Source organism: Rissa tridactyla, chromosome 8, assembly GCF_028500815.1.
Source record: "Rissa tridactyla isolate bRisTri1 chromosome 8, bRisTri1.patW.cur.20221130, whole genome shotgun sequence".
Taxonomy (NCBI): domain Eukaryota; kingdom Metazoa; phylum Chordata; class Aves; order Charadriiformes; family Laridae; genus Rissa; species Rissa tridactyla.
This window is the reverse complement of record NC_071473.1, coordinates 22,522,297-22,536,717: the sequence shown is the minus strand read 5'-3', so window position 1 is coordinate 22,536,717 and position 14,421 is coordinate 22,522,297. Positions and strand designations below refer to the sequence as shown.

Here is a 14,421-nt window from a genome sequence, read left to right as displayed (position 1 = left end):
AGCTCCCGCCCGGGGAGCGCTGCCGCTAATGGCTGCAGACGCCAAAGGACGGAGAGGAGGGGACATGGGGAGCACCGATGGAAGCAGCCCCTGGCTTTTGCAAAGAGACAATCGTTAATACGAGAGAGAAGGTGCAGGGCATGTCGCTGTGTTGCCAGGCGCGGGCTGCAGCACGGCGGCGTGAGCGGGCAGGACCTGCCCAGCCGTGTTACAGGCAGGGGAACCGCACCGCCAGGCAGGAAAAGAAATCACCTTTCCCGCTATGCTCAATTATGCCCGGGCAATAAGCATCGTCCTTAAGTCTCTAATCCCATCGATACACCAGAAGCAGCCAAGAAATATTCTTTTTTTTTTTTTTTTTTTTTTCTTGGTCTGAACTCCCAGGTGATTCAATCCTGCCGAATTCCCCCACTGAAGCAGCAAAAGATCTTGACGCTGCCATCTCCTTTAGGATGAGGAAAACCAAATCCTCACGGCACGGTCAAGCCCTTGCCGTGAACTCTCCCCTTTCTACCCCAGTCTGGGTTTCATGGTCCGTTTGCCCACCAGAAGGACCCTGGGAGGGACCGAGCGGGAGGGGGACCCCGACGCTGGCAGCGCCGGTGTCTTCGCCTGGGGTTAAAACCCAGCCTTTCTGCTCACAGCAAGCAACTCTCAAAGCACGTTTCCCCATCGCAAGCCATCCAATATGCCTCCCGCAGGGCGATGCCACTCTGCAACTCTCCAGGCACTATGGGAACCAGGGTATAAAAACATTCCCGGTGCAATGACGCCAAAATTGATGCTGAAATTAGGCTGGGAACGGAACTGGCACCGTCGCTTCTAGCCCATAAACTAAAACGTACGTAATACCGCCAATTGCCCACGAAGATATCGCGCTTTGTGATCGCCTGTAGCTTTTTTCGTGCTTCCAGCTTTGCCCCCAAGTTGCTCCCTGGGCACCTCAAGGGCTCGGGCGTTGGCAAATTCAAGCTGCTGCAAACCACAGGAACCCCATCCCCTCCTTCATCAGCACCAACAAACATTTGCAGCATCAATATCAAAGATCTCAGCTCCCTGTCGGACACCGAAATCCTGCCCTTGCCCCAGGGAGGGGGGTCCAAGTCCAGCTCCAGGGCTTCTCAAGGCCACCACAGGGATGCAGGCACGTCTGCCGCCTGGTCCGCAGGGAGAGCGGATGCAGAGTGCCCAGAAACCACGTCCACTCTTACAGAGCTGCCTTGGGGAGCGCAGGAGGAGGAGGGAAGGAAGGAAGGATGCCCCCCCGAGGGACAGCCCTCGAGCAGGAGGCTGACTGCAGCCCGTGCCCACAAGGTTTTGCTCTCTGCAGTGGGATGCACAGCCAGCCCAGGGATGGGGACCAAGCCCTTAGTGCTCCCTTTGCCCAGACACATGTAACACGCGCCTCTTTATCCCCCAGCTCCTGCCCAAAAGGGATCGACCGACCCCGTCACAAAGGAAATTCAGGATCTCGTTGGTTTCCAGCACGTAAAAATACCGTCTCCGGCTCCCCATGCCCATGCCCATCTGCCCAAAGGGACCCCGGAGCAGCGCTACTCACGTTGTACAGGACTGTGGTCCACCCTTCCATGGTGATGCACTGGAAGACGGTCAACACAGCAAAGAGGATGTTGTCAAACTGCGTGATCCCGTCGTTGGGACCGATCCACTCCCGGCATTCGTAGCCTGGGGGGCAACCCTGCACCCCGCATGGATGGGGGGGGTCCAGCTCCTCTAGTTCACCTGCGAGTGCACAGCAGAGAGCCAAAGGAGGCAAAGGTAAGAGAGGGGCAAGGCACTGGCGAGGCAAAGAGCCCGAACGCAGACGGGCTTGGGGCAGAGCAGGGGACCCCGCTGGGACCAGCCCTGGCTGCACACAAACTGCTCCCGTAAGAAACCGGGATATCCTGACTGCAACCAGGTGATGCCTGGTGTGCACAAAGCAAAACGCAGGATCTTCCCACAATAGCAACGTGCGCTCGTCCTAGCTGTTTTCCACCCCTGGGATGCAAAGGGGGTGCAGAGCCCTTCTCCCCACCTGAATTGTTTGTGTAGCAGGCGCGGTGCAGCTTCCCGCTGTAGAACTCCAGGCCGATGATGGCAAACATGAGAATAGCAAAAAAGAGCAGCAAGCCAATCTGGAGGAGAGGCACCATGGCCTTCATGATGGATTTCAGCACAATCTGCAGACCTGGGAGGGGAAAGAAAGAGCGCAGCTCAGTACGGTGACGCAAACCCCCTGCCTGGAGCACGTCCATCCCACCTCTGGCAAGCGGAGGACAGTGAACAGATAGGACGGACAGTCATCAGACAGATGTAGGAGGCCAGCACAGCCTAGAGCATCCCTTTGGGCAGCTCAGAGGAAAGCACTATCCCAGTGGGAGCAGGGAGGGCCAGGCTGCAGAGCAAGGCTCCAGGAGGGATGGTTTTTGGATCTGGTCCTCCCTCTGGTGTCCTCTCTGTCTTTGTGCCACCTGGACTTGGTGGGACATGGCCTGTACAGCTCTGTCCCCTCGGCACGGATCCAGCGCACCACCCAGCCAGTGCTCAGGACAGGAGGGATGGGAGGACCGGTGCCGGCAGCAGCCTAGTTTCTTTATAGTTTCTTTATTTATCCCCGTGCCAGCAGATGAAATCTTGCAAAAAAAAAAAAAAAAAAAAAAAAAAAAAAAAAAGAAAACTCCCCTGAATAAACCTCAGTCCTGAAAGGATCCACCCACCGCCTTCTGGCCAGGGAAGCAGAGCCGCTGGTGGGCCCCGCGAGCCGCCGAGCTCAGGCTTGTACCAGCACAGTGCAGGCTGGGCGGGAGGAAATGCCACCCGGGGACACCAAACGCTGCCATCCTAGAGGCACCTCCCCTGCGGGCTATCCAAGGGCTGGCTGGGAAGACGGCATGTAAAATCCCCCCTCCATGAGGAGGTTTGTCTCCCTCTTCCCTGATTACACCCTACACCTCCAAAGCAGCACCCGGACTCCTCTCACTATGAAGGACACCAGGGACTGATAGGGACACACTGCGAGGAGGACCAGGAGCATCCAACTTACTGGGAATGCCTGAGACAAGCTTCAGAGGTCTGAGCACACGCACGGCCCGCAGAGTCCGCAGGTCCACGTGGGTGTTGAAGTGTGTCCCAGCAGTGGCAAGGATGCTGCGGGCAGAGAGGGAGAGAGCAGAGTTACTCCGGGCAAAGCCCTCGGCCACCCCAGTGCCAAGAGCCATGTTCTCCTGCCAGGCTGGGGGAAACCACGTGGAAGACCATGGCAGGTACAGAGATTCAATGCGTCCCACAGCCCGCATGCCAGTGAGCCCCGTTCCATGCTGGCACCAAAGCTCATGGGCCACTATGGTCAGACAAAGCCACCCAGGGGCCACCCAGCCCTGGCAGCCCCACGTCAATGCCCCACACACACACCAGGATGGCTGGGGACAGCCCCATGCCACAGTGCTGGCCATCACCCACGCCGTGCAATCGCACTCTGGGGTCTCAACACCGCCAACACCGTGCTCATCGTGGTTGAGTGGGTTTAACCTCCCTTCCAGGCAGGTGGCACATGGACCAGAGATGGTGCCCCAGCGATGGGGGTCGTTCCCCTGATGGTCACCCATGCTTCTCTGGCAGCACCTCCAGCCATCAGCTGCTCTGGCTTTTTCCACACATGGAGCTTCCTTAGAGTCCTACCTCTGGGATTGCCACGAAGGAGCCGAGAACCTTGCGTGCATTCAAAAATCTACAGTAATGAAAGTTTGATGACCTTGGAAGGCAACCGGCAGGCACGGGAAGGACTCCGGAGATTTTCTTTTAAAACACAAAGATTTTTTTCAAGCCCATCTCTGGAAAACAAACTGGGGCAGAAGGGAGCTGGCGCACACCAAGTCCAGTAGCGGAAATACTCGGGAGGACGGGGATGCTGCAGCTCGGGGATGCCGGCAGAGCTGCGGGAGCACAGACGGCGGTGCCGGAGCTCGTGGCCTCCTCTCCCATCCCGGCTCGGTCCCCAGGTGCTGGGCGAGGAGGAGGAGGCGGGGGAACTGCAGCAGAGGAGCAGGGGATGGGAGAGGAGGGGATGGGGAGGAGAGCAGGACAGAGGGAGGCAGCAACCCCAGGGTTGTTTGCAGCAATCCAAAAACCGAGGGAAATTGGGTCATTGTTCCACTAATTCATCTAATTACAGGCCAGAGCAGCTCTCTGGCGTGCTGAGCAATTAGCACTCTTTCTCTCCCCCTCTCCCCGAGGTACGGCAGGTACCAACCTGCCCCTCCAGAAAGGCGGCTGGGTTTCCTAGGATACCCCGGCAGCAGAAATGCTCTCACATCAGCAAACCAGGTTGTTTCAACTCCTTTTCCGAGCCTCCTCTTCCTCCCTGCCCCAGCGCAAGGGGTCAGCTGCAAAGCCTGGCCCCAGCAGCAGATGGGATGCGACACCCCAGCATCACCCACAACTCCCCTCGTGTCAGAATGCTCATCCCCGATATATAGGTGGATCTTTTACCCTTGGTGGCACTTTCCCTTTCCCCCATCCCCCTTCGGCATGGTCCCCGTGCCCCAGCCTGTGTCCAACCCCCGCTACCCACAGGGCTGACGGGAGAGCAGAAAAGGGATTTAATTAAGTCAGGAGCACCCAGAGGCTGGGGAGAGCTGCGGTGTTAAATTGGTTGTAAGACCAAAATCAGTAAGTATGACAAAGCACGGCCACTCAGCAGCACGTGGGAGAGAGAGGAGCACGGGCACTTTCATCTCTTTCATGCCACCTGCCAGTGAGAGCAAATCCAGCGCTCCAAAGCAGAGGACATGCTGCACCCAATGCTGCTTTGGAGACCCCGAGACCCTCCTTCAGCTTTCGCTCCTCACGTCCCGATACCTGGTGTCCAACCAGCCTCCCAAAGGGACAGGGGAAAGGCACATGCAGCCCCTCCGCTGACTCCAGCCAGGGCTGAGCATCTCCAGGAGACCAGGGATGCTCCTGGGCTGGATGCAGGCTCCAGCCCTTGTGCCAAGGGTTCGCAGATGCAAGCCCAGCTGGAAGGATTCCGGCAGCAGAGCAGAATTGACAGCTCTCTCCCACCACCACAAAGCAGCATGAGCCGCAGTCCCATACAACCAGGTCGAGTGACGGAGGTGGAGCCGTCACCGCTCCCAGCCCCACCACACATCTCCTCCCCGGGGCAGGACCGTCACCGGCTGCCCGTTCCGGCGGAGGGGAGCAGAGCCGCCCTGGCTGCAAAGTCCTCCGCTAACCCAGATTTGTTTGAAGGGCTCGGGAGCCGTCGCGCCGAGCCTTCAGGCAAGGTTCAGGCGATTTCAGGGCACTACTTCCCAGCGCTCTAAATTAGCTGCTAAGAATGGGACTCCTCTGTGGCAAGGTGACATGCTCCTTGTCCTCGGCTGGGGGACAAGGGACATCACGAGCTCCCTTGGAAGGAGGTTTGGACAAGATCACCAGGGCAAGGGGGTCTCACTGGAGACACGTCTCCTGATCGACAACAAAAAGATGACCCAGAGCTACAAAATAGGTGCCTGCACGTCCTTTCGCGGACACAGCCGCGGCTCCCGGACAAAGGCGGATCCACAGGCTACTGGAGCTGCTCCTGGGAAACCCACCCATCCCAGAGCACCGAGGCATCCCAGCGTCTCTGAGCAGGGTCTGAACAGCCCTGGACCACCTTTAGACCAACTGAAGTGGCTGGAAAAAGCCAAACAAGCTTCCAGGCATGCAAGGATGGCTTCCGTCTGCCTTTCCCAAGCCCTTCAGTGGCTCTAAATCACAGACGTCACCTCTCCCTGACAGCCAGCCTTCGCTAGTACGCACAGACGCCACCACCACGTTACTGCTACTAATAAATTCAACGCTCAAAACACACCCTCCTGCTTCGGACTTCAGCATCTCACCTGTTAATTGCTTATTAACCCTTTAAGCATGCCCTTTTTTTTTTTTTTAAAAAAAAAAAAGCAGAGAGCCACCCGTATCACCCGGCACGACCCATTTCTGATTTATTTATTGGCACACATTAGGGTTAGGGATTCTTAAACCCTTCAGGATGCACGGCGCAGAGGTGGGACTGGGGCTGTGACAGACCATTGTGCTGACACAGGGCGGCAGCTCCGGTATCTGTGGAACAATTTAAACCCTTTTCGAACACTTACAATATCCACGTCTGATGTGCTAATAATTATTCTTTATTTTTAGGCAAGGACCCAAACTAAAATTACATCTCACCATCCAAGTTATTTGAAAAAGCTGCCAGATTGGGCTATAAAAATCCCAATGAGCTCATGCTTTTCATCATATGTACTGGAGAAAAAAAGAAGAAGTGGGGGGGGGGAAAGAAGTGAAGGCGTTTTTATAGGTCACCCAGGCAAAGGGGTTAGTTTTACTTCTTCACAGGAAAGGGGGAAGAGACTTCAGGTGGAGAAAAGAGCAGAGAGGAGCTATTGGAAGAATGCAAATGAGAGAGGAGGCAGGATGGGAAATATATGCTAATCCCCAAAGTATAATTGAATAGTGAGCAATCACCCACCGGCAGACAAAAACATGCTTTCGGGGGGGGGGGGGGGGGGGAACGACCTCCGATGCTTTGGTGTTTGCGACCAGGATGATTATTTTATTTTCTTTCTTTACAGGCTGCGGAGCGAAGGGCGAGCTCCCGCTGGGCTGCGCCGCACCTGCAGGCTGTGGGGCTGGTGGCTGTTGTTGGCGGAGCGATGCTCCAGCTCCCTCCCGGCAGCTGAGCAAAGCGCACGCCCTCGCCTCCAGCTGAAAACCTGCACCTATGGATTTCTTTTCCAGATGAGAAAGGGGGCCAAAAGTTAAAAAAAAAAAAAAAAAAAAAAAAAAAAAAAAAAAAAAAAAAAAAGAGGAGAATAATCCCATTTGAAAATGACTGCTGTTTGGGACTTCGCAGAATACAGCGTGAGCGACGCTCGACGACCCTGCCCGCACAAAAGCCCTTTTTACTACCACAGAGCCAGCGCCAAATTCAGGCACCGTCACACGCTACGGCACCCAGCGTGCCTCCGCTGCCCGTGCCAGGGGCCGCACATCGCACCCGCTCACGTCCCCATCATCCCGTCGGGAGGCGGCACCAACAACCCTGAAAAGCTTCAGCCCTTGGGGACGGCGCACACAGCGCGGGGCACGCTGCAAAGGGCTTCGCCCCCGAGGACCCCAAGCAAATGCTGAACACCCAAACGGTCACCCCCAATTCATCCCCCACCCCAAACTGAGCATCCCTCGACCGTTTCCGTCGGGAACCGCTGCAGAGGTGCATGCAGACAAGCCGTCCTAGCAAAGGGCAGCTCCAGAGTTTGCTGGGTGGAGGGAGCGATCGGCTGAGACAGACTAATCTCAGCTCAAAATCTGGGGCAGGGAGGGTGCTGGCTGGCTGGCTGACGCGCAAATTAATATTTATAATTAAGTGGAAAGGCCCCTGAAGGCTTGCACTGCCACCTGACTCTACGAGGGAGACTACTTCATAATTAATACACTGGTCAAACGGCTCACGGAAAGTAAGTTACCTGATGAATTTACCCCATTCTTGCCCTTTTCTGCTGGGGAATCAACCCCTCCTCTCTCTGCAGACAGCATCACGAGTAGCGGGATGGACTCTAGGCTCTTGGGTCCAAACCCCGCTCCAGGCAGGGCCAGAGGGATGGGGTTGCCCACCCCGAGGATGCCCCACAGCAGAGTGCAGTGGTCCTGCCTTGGCCATGCCAAGGGACCAGGTCCGAGTCCTGCCCTTGGCACAGTTCAGAGCAACCTTAAAGCCTCCATCCTCTTCACTTTCTCTTTCTAGGTTTTGGGGCCGTGACACAAGCGGATTTGCACTGCTGCAAAGCTGCTGGTCCCATCTTTCCAGGCGGCTTTGAGAGCCCTGAACTGGGCACCAATGACTCCCTGCAAGGTGTGAGGAGGGTGAGCAGAAAATCTGCCATCACCAGCCTTCGACACGGGGTGGGGGAAGGACACAAAATGATCTCCCAAGGCCACCTCTTCCTGGAGAAGCCCCCAGGATTTGGTGCATGAGGGAGCATCCCCTCCTGCTCCGCACCCTGCGGGCTGGACAAACCCTGCGCCTCCCTCCCGCCTCCGGCGCCTCTCGGCAGATGCAGGATTTAGCAGGGCGAGGAGATGCTGGTGAAACCGTTTGGGAAACGGGACCTGGTGGAAACCTAAAGTTGCTGCCAGGAGGCTGGAGAGCCGGCCCCGCAAAGAGAAATACAGCACAGGCGACCCTGTACCACCTCAAGACCTGCTTGAACTCGTGCCAAAAGGAGAGGTCCGAGGCCCCAAGGGATATTTACCCAAGCCTGGGTGATACCACCTCCCCACATGAGGATGTGGTGGAAAATAATCCCTTTCCCCTTCCCTCAAGCCAGGCTTTTACCCCACAACCCCACCTCCCGGCGCCAAGTCCGCGGCAGCGCAAAGAAATGGCAGGTGGGGGCTTTGCAGCTTGGCCCAAGGCTTTACCCCCAGGAGGACGAGGGCTTCTCCCCAACCCTGGGAGCTCCGCAGGGAGCCCCCGGGGACCGCAAGGGGCAGAGGGGTGCCTGGGGAGGGGAGGCGATGCCGATGCCCACCCCATCCCCGGGCCCGGCAGCCGCGTGGGAGGGACTGACTCACTCCGCAGCGTGGCGGCTGCGGGAAAACCAGCTGCCCGGGAAGAGGAACCAAGAAGGTGAAGCGTGTGAGCAGGCCCAGGCCCGGATCCTTGCGCCCAGGGAAGGCGGGATGGCTGTCTCCCCCAAAGCCAGAGCCCTGGGTCTGCCTTCTCAGGGGTCACCCAGTGTCCTCGCCACCACCTGTCTCCCCAGCAGCGCAAAGCCTTTTCCCTCACCCATCCCATCCCATCCCCTCGCCGGGCCAGTGAAACGGTGCTGCCCTTTGTACAAGGTGCCGATGGCAGGCACGTCCCGCCGCCGTGGCATATGGCACATGAATCATTCACAAAGCTGGGGAATTAATTATTCATCCAAACGAAAGACCAAACACTTTACTAATTGTCCTGGAAGGAAAGGGCTGGGAAGGGGGTGGGAGATGGGGCAGACATCAGGTTGGAGACCGGCACCGTTCATGAAAAGAAAGGAAGAGGAAAAAAAAAAAAGTCTTGTCTGGTGTGATCAAAGCATTGCTCCGCTTTTGGACTCGGGGCTGTCTCTTTACTGGTTTGCCCTATAGGACAACACTCCTTGCAACGGTACAGGCTCCAGAAGAATAACCCTGTTGGGATGCTGCACTCGTGCTCCGATTTAACCCTTGTATCCACTCCCCCAAAACTTCCTTGCCTGGAGGTGCACTATACTCCCTCGGTTGGGAAAACGCAGGTGTCGGAGTCGGGGCGAGAGCCTGTTCCCAGCCCGGGTGTGCACACACACACGTGTGTGCTTTTGCACGTGCATCAGGTGCCAGGCACGCTGCTGGCCGCCGGCAACCCCAAAACCGCAAGGAGGTGGAGCATATGAATATTCCTGCACAGACCCATTCAAGGTCGTCCCCCCACTCTTCCATCTCCGGCCCTCTGAGACCAAAAAGACCACCTAAGACACACAGAACTTGGGTTGTGTGAGGTGCGCTAAACACCAGAGGGCAAAGCGTCCTCATGTCTGCCATGGGGGATCCCAAGGGAATTGCAAAAAGGGCACCGGGCACATTCCAGGACAGTCATCCCCGAAGGCAGGCAGCACCTCAATGGGCAACAACCTGCCCTTCCTCGTCCCCACGCTCCTGTTGCGACCCCGCAGCAAAGAGGAAAGCAGCCTCCCGGGAACCGCGCTCTCCTGCTTCACCCCAGCCACAGCCGAAAAATCAGGGCAGGAGCGTGCGCAGGATTCCACCGGCGGGTCAGAGGGACAGGCTCGCAACTGCCGCTGGCCTTTGCAGGGAGAGGACTTGGGTTTTCAGGCCAGCCGTCTGGGTTTGGAGTGCCAAGGCTGTCCTCCGTCGGCACGGGCCGGTGTCCCACCGGTTGGCTCCGGGTTTTGCTAAGGGCACGGCAGTCACCTCCGGCGATCCTTCATTCCTGCCTTCCCTTGGCCATGCTCCACCCCACAAAATCCCTTAATGATAAACCGCAGAGCCCAAGGGCTTCACAGAAGGCATCCAGGTGTAGCGGCTGTTATTAAAACCTCCGAAAAACCCTGACGCCAGCTCTTCCTTTTAGTGACCCCAGTGTATTTACCCTGGTTTTACAGCGGCTGCTTCCTCGGCTCCTGAGCAGCACAACTTCACAAGGGCCTTTTGATTTCCATTTCAATTTTCTTTTTTTTCCCCCTCCCCCCGTCGTTAGAAGTGTTTCCCCACCCCTTCACCTCTCAACATAACGTGTTATTGTATTACCACTGCAACTGCTATAAAAAAAAGCCAGCGCGGTGCTATGATGCTCAGGCTTTGGAGTGTGTGAAGCGCACACCCACCTGGATATTTTCAGAGGGAGCTTAACCCTTCTTTTTCCATGAGCTCCGTCAAATACAAGGACAAGGTGGGCTGGTGTAGGGTCCTTGTTCTCTTTTCATTGCGCTAACAGCACCCCGGGGAGCACAGAGCTGATGCTCCAGTCGCTGGTCCTTCAGACCCTTCAAGGTCCTTCAACCTCTCCCTCTTGGGACCACCAATTAAGAGGTCACCAAGGTCCCGCTGCCCCTCCTGACCATTTCTGAGCATTTCTTTCCCCTTTTTGGTCCAGGACATGCAGCATCGAGCGGGCCACGAGTCCAGCTTCGGTGCCCAGCCGGCTCTGGTTCATGCATGGGCAAGGCGAGCATCCCCAAGCCCCAGGGGAAACACAGACGTTCCCCTCCCCGGCTCTGCCTCGGAACGAATGAAGGTATTTTATGCACGTTTTCCGCGAAAAATATTTTTAGCTGGGGGAGAACAGGCTGGTTTTTTCAGGCAGCAACGATGATTTGGAAACCACAGGTTATAAACAGAGCAGGTTTACAAATGTGACTATTAGTTCCCCGGTGGAAGCTTTAGCATCAGGGAGTTTTACGTGGGAGTTGATTTCCACCGAGATGAAAAAAAAAAAAAATAAAATCGGGATTTATTGACATAAGAAGCAAACACCAGTTGAAGCCAAGTCAGTGCCATCCATTCCTGCACAGGGTCCCAGGAGACCGCTCACGGTAGCAGCCCCTCGTTAGGCTAATTTACGCCGGGGAAAGCGTGCCCAGGAAATCCCACGGCTCACGGAAATCCCAACGCCATGATGCCACCTCTCCCATCGGACACATGGCAAAAAATAAGTCCAGAAAGGAAGAGTAATACCCTGTGTCAACCTTGGAGGGACAAGGGCCAGCAAGTGGGATGCCTGGTCCCTCTAGGGCCATCAGGGATGGATCCTGGGGTGGGTTCTGTTCCCATGGATATCCTCTCTGGTCCATCCTCATGGGATGCATCAGCATCCCAAAGCGGTCAGCACATCCCACGGCGAGCGTTACCCTACGCCTCTGACACTCACAACATCCCCTCCACCAGAGCCACCGCCTCTTGCTAAGTCGTGACGAGATCCCAATGACCATTAATCCTCCCAAGCTCAACAGCCTCCATCCAGACACTCACGTATTAATCACGCGTGGCGTTTTAGTTCACAAAGATCATCCTGAACCTGCCGGTCACCCGCACGCATCCCCCGCGCAGACTTCACCACCCGCCTTACGCAACCGACGCAGCACGAACCGCCAAGCGCAAACCCTCTCCCGCAAGCTGTTTGCAAGTCATTTGCCAGCCGAGGATTATTTGCTGAAGAGATTTGCCAATAATTCAGCAGATCAAACGGGCAAGAGTTTCTCGCAAGGGAGGCACAACCGTGGCGCTGGAGAACGGCAGCTTTGTCGGCACCGCGCTGTAAAAGCAAGGGCTGAAGAGCACAGAGGAGCCGATGATGTGGTCCAGCCTTTCCCCCAGTGACCCCATCATCCCCAAAACTGGTTTTCAGGCTGAAAAACTGCAGGTTGCCTCCTCCACCCATCATACAACAGAATTCACCCCAAAAGCCCGGTGAGTCCATGCCAGGAGGTGCTGGGACGGCTGGGGCAAAGCTGGTGGGTACCTAGGCATTTCTCAGAGAGGGATTCATCCTGCCGGAGCAAACGTCGGCGTGCGAGGGGGGCGATGGTGGTGAAGCGGACCCTGGAGGGCTATGCCCCGTAACAGGCAGTGTCAGGGGGACCTGAGCACCTCCCGGCAGGGTGGCCGGCGTGGCGCTAGCAGCCCGGCACGGACAATTGATTCCCTGGCACGGGGCCCGGCGGCGGCACTGAAAGGAGCTGGCGAGGCTTTCGTGAGTGAGTAATTGCCGAGCGCTGACTCAGCACCAGCTCGGTTACAGTCAGCTCGCCCGGAGTCGCGGGGAGGGCACGGAGAGGTCCGCGGCGAATTCCCCCCCTCCCAGCCCAGTGCTTCCCCCCTTGGCCCCGGCCCCAAAGGATGCCCGGGCCAGGAGACAGATGATGGGCATTTGCCAACCACCCGCCCACTTTCTGCGCGCTCAGCCCAGCACCGCAGCTGCACGGTGAGGCCGAGACGTCCCCTCTTGTTGCGACCAGGGGTGACATACGTGTCCCACGCTGTCCTCGGAGATGTGACTACCTTTGCCCAGCCCCGGAGCTGTGCCTGGCTGCTCTCCCCGCAGCAGCGAGCCCATCAGGTCACAAAGCCCTCCCCTGAGAGTTGCTTTGCAGATGCGGAAGAGGCAGCGGCATCCTGTGCGATGGCCGCACCGCCCACAGGCAGCCTGTTTGATGCCCACTGAGAAGCATCACCCCACCACCAGCACATCGAGACACCCTGCCTTCACTGGCAGAGGTGTCCCCGCTCCCCAGCGAGGCCATCCCCGTCCACATGGGACCAAGGGAGTCAAAACATTCCCGGTCATGTTCTCCTCAAGTCTTCACTCAAGCATAGTCCCAACCTGCACCTCTCCACCACAGACAAGCAGCACCCATCACCACGTCCCTGGCAGCACCAGGCTCAGCATCCCCTTTCCTCCTCCGAACACCCCAATGGGTGTCATGTCCCACGTGGTACCACTACCCTGCAAGCCAAGAGACAGGACTATGCAGCAAGCAATTCAGGAGAGACTCCAGGTATCTTTCCTGGCTCCCATGCCTCAGTTTCCCAGCCAGACCTGCAGCTGCTCTGCACCCAGCAGAGCTCGCTAAGTGCTTAGAGATCCACAGACACCATCTGTTTGTACGCATCAAACCAGGTACTCTGAGCGTGGCGTTTCCTTCAGCATGCAAAAAACATTGACCGTGATCCAGGCACCTTTCCTCGGGACCCCTTGGTGGCTGCAGGCACCCACCTGCCCTCCACACAGCGAGGGGCTGGGGCAGTCACCCTAAGAAGCTTCTGCTCAAGCTGACTGCCACCGTTGGCTAGCACAAGCCCAGATATCCCTGTTCATTTCTATGTCACCAGCACAGCCCATCACACCACAAGCAGGACGCAAATCTGGGCCACGTCCCCAGCAGGTGACACCACCAGTGACACAACCAGCACCCGTGAAGCTCTGTGCACTATCACCCCCAGCACTGCTGCTGCAAACTGGGATGCTGAGTGAGCACCACCTGGGAAAATAGCCCCACGTGGATCTCGTTCCCAAACCCCCAGCAACGGGCCAAGGCTGGAAAGTGCTTGGGAAGGCAAGAGGAGAAGAGATTTTCCCCCTCTCCACAAAGGGTTTGACCAAAACCTCTCCCAGACCACGTCCAGTTGCTTAGCTTATCAGACCGTGCTCATCCTCACCTCACCCCATGCCCAAACGGGTGACAGGTGTCAGGCCACCAGCTGAGGAAAGCTTGACATGATGCCCTGAGAGCCAGCCCTCCTCGCCCGACAGGGAACCTTGCCCCACCATCAGCAGCCCACAGCAAAGCCAACACAGGAGCCTCCAGTACTGGGAACCATCCTCCCCTCCCTCGGGATGAAGAAACACCACCGACAACAGCAAACCCGCGTCCTGGAGCTTATGTCCCCAGTGGGACGAGTCCCCATGCCCAGCTGCCCAACCCCACCAACGGCCCCACGCCGCCTGACTCACCCACTAAGGACCACGATGAAGTCCATGACGTTCCAGCCATTACGCAGGTACGAACCCTTGTGGAAAACGAATCCCAGAGCCACGATCTTAATCCCAGCCTCGAAGCAGAAAATCCCGATGAAGTAGGGCTCCGTCTTCTCCTGCCAGAGGGGAATCAGTGACACGGTCAGAGGGGGAGGATGGAGATGGAGCAAACACAGCACCAGCCATTTCACTTTGACCCAACTGACATCCCATCCCACCTTCCCCAGCCCCATCCTCCCCTTTGGGAGCTTTCCTCGCCCTTCCTCAGACAGCATTAACCTTGGAAACAAAAAGTGGGGGCTACAACCCACTCAAGTTGCCCAGTCCCCCTTCTCTACCCCACTTTTTAAGGGACTTAA

General features: G+C 57.1%; 1 protein-coding gene across 1 annotated transcript in view; it reads right to left on the bottom strand.

Annotated features, from left to right (window-relative positions):
- The window catches only part of CACNA1E (calcium voltage-gated channel subunit alpha1 E), a 98,799-nt gene that overhangs the window by 75,097 nt on the left and 9,281 nt on the right, over positions 1 to 14,421 (bottom strand). Inside the window, exons 3-6 of the mRNA XM_054211798.1 lie at positions 14,039 to 14,178; positions 3,047 to 3,150; positions 2,039 to 2,191; positions 1,562 to 1,743 (exon numbers count right to left, since the gene is read on the bottom strand). Of these exons, the coding sequence (XP_054067773.1) occupies positions 1,562 to 1,743; positions 2,039 to 2,191; positions 3,047 to 3,150; positions 14,039 to 14,178 (579 nt within the window). The remainder of the gene's footprint in view (positions 1 to 1,561; positions 1,744 to 2,038; positions 2,192 to 3,046; positions 3,151 to 14,038; positions 14,179 to 14,421) is intronic.